The sequence below is a fragment of the Diadema antillarum genome, unplaced genomic scaffold (genome assembly GCF_040938485.1).
Source record: "Diadema antillarum isolate AM-2024a unplaced genomic scaffold, OU_Dant_1.0 seq00000472_RagTag, whole genome shotgun sequence".
Lineage (NCBI taxonomy): Eukaryota > Metazoa > Echinodermata > Echinoidea > Diadematoida > Diadematidae > Diadema > Diadema antillarum.
Window position 1 is genome coordinate 785163 of NW_027271440.1, and position 5907 is coordinate 791069.

The 5907-nt window shown below is 37.9% G+C and overlaps 1 protein-coding gene across 1 annotated transcript; it reads right to left on the minus strand.

Moving 5' to 3' along the window:
* Positions 1-2512: 2512 nt before the first annotated feature.
* LOC139733365 (ileal sodium/bile acid cotransporter-like) lies at positions 2513-5087 on the minus strand. The gene is made up of 4 exons (XM_071644202.1): positions 4860-5087; positions 4211-4404; positions 3620-3824; positions 2513-3043 (listed from the first exon to the last, which is right to left on the minus strand). Exons 1-4 carry the CDS (start codon positions 5085-5087, stop codon positions 2513-2515), a joined length of 1158 nt encoding a protein of 385 aa, XP_071500303.1.
* Positions 5088-5907: the final 820 nt, after the last annotated feature.

Below are 5907 nucleotides of genomic sequence, written 5' to 3' on the forward strand. Positions count from 1 at the left end.
GTGTGACCCCAACGGAACCAGTTCCGGGTCAGTTCTGCCCCGGAATTTTTTAGAGTGTACAAGGTCTAATGTTCTACAAAACATGGCATTCATCTCACTTCTTACAGAAGCCAAGTGCTCTTTCGTTGCTGGATAGTTATTTATGGTGAATTCCTCTATACATCTTCTCAATATTGTTGTCCATTGTGAGATATCACAATGGACTGTTGTAATCCTTTTAACACCAAGCGATGGCTGCATACCGAAGTGATAAAAGTCCATATCTTTTGAAATTTCACTGTCGTACTCTCCAAATATTACTGCATTCAGTTTATATACGTATTGGATTATATTCTTCTTTAAATCTTTCTGTGCCAGGGACTTTGGACAGTCTGTACACCGCCAAAAGTTTTGTCTGTGCCAATTCCAACTCAAAGCAAACGAAGGTTTAAGTATTTCTCTTGCCGATATTGACCATATTGTCATTAAAAAAAAATGCGTAACCGCCATTTGATTTGTTTGATGTTTGATACGATGCAGGAAGAGAAATCGTAGTGTTTCCTCCTTTTTTCTTTTTCGTGTATGCCTTCCATTGTGTTTGTTTGCATACCAAACAAACTTCTGCGTGACATTGATAACGACAAAGATAATAAGTTATTATCCTTTCAAGTGTCATAAAATCACACCTAGCAAATTAAATGCACAGCCGTATTCAATATCCGTAACATGTTACATGGCATGTAAAAAAGATTCATTTATACTCAAATGTGACAGTGCACCTCAAAACGAACATAAAGTCGCACACACTGATTTTGCGTGAGGACTGAAAATAAGTGAAATGGGTCAACCTAGCTGAACTTGACATTTTCATATTTTCTGAAAGAGCGGGTCTTCTTTTACATTATGCTAAAATTTGGTATCATAAAACGGGCAGGAAAGTGTGTTTTTTCAGCAGTTTATCTCGAACATTTTTGGTAGAATAGTGTTATTAGGTGTGTCTTTAAAATCCCTTTTTCATTTCTGAAAAACCTTGTCCACACTCTCCATTTTCAACTCTAATAACTTTCGAAAGGATAGTGCTACTGCTTTGAAAGTTAGCATTAGTTATGGACAGAATGTGTTAATGAGGCATGCTTAATTTCAGATTAATCTAATAATCCCTTCATTGTTGTTACTCTGGTGGTTTACTTCCTGTTTTTTTGCCCCATTCATCGCACAGCCAGCACGGTTTGGTAAAGATTAAGCGCTTGAATAGACACTGTACTTCAGAGCTTCTTTTCTCAGTTCACACTTTTCCTGAGTTTGTGCTTTCTTTCCAATATTTGGATAGGTTAGGAGCGTCCATTTGATTTGAGTTATACATCATTTTAAAGCTGAAAGTCTGTTCTTTCAGAATATGGTCTTAACTAAAAATTCATGTCTGGCGACTTTTTGTTTGTTTTGAGGTGCAGGGTCACAAATTTGTAATCATTCACTAGATGTTGTTGCATGCCAGTCGCAAGTTACACCTGTCTGTAGAAGTGTCTACACAAGTTCAACACAAGAAAATGAATACGCATATATATTTCGAAGTTCTTTATAATCGTAGAATGATGAAATTTCAACCCAAATCTATGTTACCAATAACGAAACAGGGAAAAGAGGTCACAGCTGCTAAGAATCTACGGAATAAAGCACCTCAGTCCATTTTCGCGTTAATGAACCTTCGGAATAACAAATATCACTGGTAAATACAGCAATATGGTCTACCAATACAAAAGTGGGGAAAACAAGTCAACATTACACTGCATGGCACACCGACATGCCAGAATGATATTTTAAAAGACAGAAGTTACCAGCAACAAAAAGTACATTTTAATTTGTAATAGAATTACCAACTTAACAAAGTTAACTTTATGTACACTTCATAAATCTGCCCATTACGAATATAATCAATCCTCCAAAGTACGTTTGAATTATTTTTTCTTCAATAGTGTAGCAATAGTGTTATTAGCGACCCTTCGTCTCGTCATAATCATTTCCAAGATTTGAATTCAATGAAACTCAAACTCACAAGAGTGTGAAACATGTTAACTCTGCATGAAGGCGTGAAAGCTGACAATATACACGCATATGAGAAAAAAAGTAATTCCACATACATGATACCATAGAAAATCCCATGAACCTGAAAAACATGTTTGCTTTGAAACAGTGATAAAAATCAATAAGGTTGATGATGATCAAAATTATTCTTACATCTGACTAAGCGTCATATAAAATCTATCAGGCCATGGGCTAAAATAACCATATGGTGTAAATTTAGTTTTGTTAACTTCGAGTAGAAGAGGAATGATCTCACTCGAAATAATGTTATGTAACAACAATCATTAAAGATTGATTTTCAAATCAAACAAACCAAGACAGATACATGTTGTAGAATGTATAAAATATATTCTTGTATACTGACAGGAATATTTCATCCAAAGCATTATTGTCGGGTGTTCATTACTATAAAGTATCAGGATCAAACATATTCCTATTTTTGAAGTGCATTTTATTTTTCAACTGATTTATTTGGCGTGTTTCCAACTTCTGTGTCCACCTCCTGACTGTAAGCTGAGTAACTAATGTCGCCCTTTATTTCACTGCCATTGGCCTCCAAGCCCTTAGACTCGACTCGAACTATTTCAACGTTGTCTCCAGTATCCTCTTCTTTGCCTCTCCGCATATATACAACGCATCTGTACAACCCGACCAGTACAAGGGGTTCGAGATGGATAAAAAATGTGTAGAGAATTGGGTAGAAGAGCATATCTAGGAAGAGTGGTGAATCGACAAAGGAGAGTAGTGTCAAGGTCCAGGCAAGTCCCACGTTCTGCGAGCCGGTCTCGAAGGCGATAGCACGGCACTTGGCGTGAGGCTGTCGGAACAAGAGGGCGAACCCGTAGCCTATGGCGAAGCCCAGGGCTGGAAGAACGATGGAGCAGAGCCACAGTCCCCATCCGGCTTTGTGGAAAGAAGGATTCAGAAGTATGCTGACGGCAACGGATCCGATAGTTGCAATAACCGCTAGAGTCAAGGATATCTGATGTAAGGGAGAAAACGTATGAACAAACAGATCAATTGATATTGATATCTTTTTTAGCCAATCGAGCCCGGGCAATCGTTGCTGCCATTTAGATAGTAGAATTATCAATAACCATTTCATGATTATGCATTCGGCAAGATGATACTGCAATTGATTTTTCCCATTTTCTTTGATATTTTGGCCTACCATTATCAACGAGTCGCAATCGAACGTTCACATGATCATCACGGTCATAAATCAATCCCAAGCATTTATGCTGTAGGACCTGGCGCATCTGACATTTCTATGTTTGGATTTTCACCTCTGGCATGTTTGTATACCCCTGACATTTCTGCCGTTAACTTAACCCGGGATATTTCCACTGAATTCTAACAATGTCCAATACTTTGATGCCTGATTTAAAAACGTACAAAGTGTGATGATTTTCTTATGATTAAAATAAAGATAGATAAAACAAATGAAGACTGGAAATCATCTTGCCTGAGAGTTTTTGTAATTCAATATTGCAATGGAGCTAATTTTCTATTAAGCAAATACTAAAAAAGAAAATTGGACCTATACACTCTGACTCACTCGTGATATCCAAGTCGTCCAGGCCTCTTTCCACCAGTGCAGGAACATTCCAAAGGAAACTGGGATCAAAATAGTGATGAGGGTTGTAAAAATATCAAGGTAAGGAACAACCGCTGACTCACTGGTCCACACACGAGAGTAGATAAAGAGATTAAGAGGCATCATCCCTATGGCGGCAGCTGTGGAAACCGTTGTCATGGAAACACTGAAATGAGAGGGAGAGAAACAAATGTGATTGTTATTCGTTCATTCGGTTTAGAATAACAATAGTGTCCCGTACTTTACGCGTGAGAGCCTGCCTCAAGAGTTAAAATTGTGTCCATAATAAGTGGTTAAGATCATTTTCTTTTCTTTACGTTTGTTTCAGTGATGATTGATTTATCTGTTGCAAAAGGGGTGCTGAAGAAGGTATCAATGATAATGAAAGTTGAACTTAAAATTGCAGCCTGGAAATTGAACAGCGATAGAGAAAGAAAACAAATATTATATCAGACAGGGATTTAACTACAACAGGTGTCTTCAGAAAGACATTTTAGAAAACATGTGCAGCAACATATTAGAGGAAAGGGGAAGGAACAAAAAAAATGTTACCTAAGACACACGTCCCCATTCGTCCAGTACGTAAAAACATTAGAAAGGGTACCACCTGGGCAGCATGCCAGTATGAGGACCGATAGGGCGCCGGCCACTTCAAGTTTCAAGGCCAGGCTGAGGCAGAACCCGATGAGAGGCATCAGTATGAACTGTGACGCCATGCCGATGAAAAATCCGGCGGGATGACGAAACTGTGCACGAAAAGAAAAAGAGAAAAAGGTGTTAATAAAGCGAGACCGCAGCCCTCATGTCAGGCTTTCAGTTCAGCCCTTATAGGGCAATTAAATTTTTCATGATTGTCTTTGACTTGTCTGATACATATCTTTCCTTCGACCATGAAAATAGATGTCATGATCATCTTTAAAATGTCAGCCGTCCCATTATTCCACATACTTTCAAAGTTTCTAAATTTCTGTTAATGTCGAAAGTTGAAAATATGGAATTGATTTGCTTTTTGTGTGTTTTTCATCTTAAACTGATAAATTATATTTTGAATTCATAATGGTATGCCTCCCTTTAAAACTTCCACAGTCTTTTGTTCATCAACCTGCATGTAGGTTTTGTTCCCTTCATGAATTATTGAGAAGTGAATAGAAGATGTTAATTTTAAAAAAAGGCAAACGAATGTTACATAATGTCCACAAACCGTTTCTTTAAGGTGCTTAAAGTCAATGGTCACGCCCATTGACAGCATCATCAGCACCAATGCTGAAGTGGCCAAAATCTGTGACGCCAACGTTAGATTCACTCCACCATCATTTGGAGGGTTAGCAGTGGTGTCATTTCCAGTAATATTTGGCATTGTCGTAGACGGCACAGTCGACCCGGTGATCCAGATAACAGTCACGTCCGTAGCATACTGCCCGTATTCCATATTGTGCAGGAGGAAAGACGCAGCAGTGAGAATTTCCCAAGCTCTGATTGCCTAAATAGGAAGAGTATCTAAAAGACACAGCGCACAGGATCATAGCAGCCTCATCATTTTCTAACAAACGAAATGGAAATTGTCAAGAATCCATCAGCGTAAAGGGCAGGATTACAATGAACTGCACAAATAAAAAAGGTCACCATTCAAAGTCATCACACTAATAAACCATACTAGCTGAGATTATTTTCTTTACTTAATATTATATATGTTATTTTTTCTCATAACCGGGAAAGGCAACGCTCATAAAAGACTTTCATACACACATTGGAAACTTACAGAATTTCAAAACAAATAATGAAGGTGTTACTTTGGACACATCACATCTGCTTTGTTGGATGGAGTTCAAGAATCGTGACAAAACAGATGAGACTGCTGCCTGCCTTATTTTTAACGCTATTAGCATTTTTCCCCCTGTCTTACACACTCTGGATTGAGTTATTTTGTGTTTTTGTTTCAGTAGCTATTCATCGCTGAGCATTTTTTTTATGAGGTATCCGCTCAATGTCAGATGTCAGACAATGCTAACAAGATAAGCTGATAAGATAGAATAATAAAAAAGTAATAATTCGTGAGACTGTATTTCAATCTAGTCGTAACAAAAAAAAAATCGCCTTCTTAAAGGGATGCCGTTCGTTTCATGAATCAGGGCACCTGAAAGTACCCCATCAACCAACAGGACTATAATACAAATATTCCCATGTTCCCCATATTTTGGTAATAATTGTAACTACGAGGTTTCATTTCTCGCTATGTCACATTCCATAAC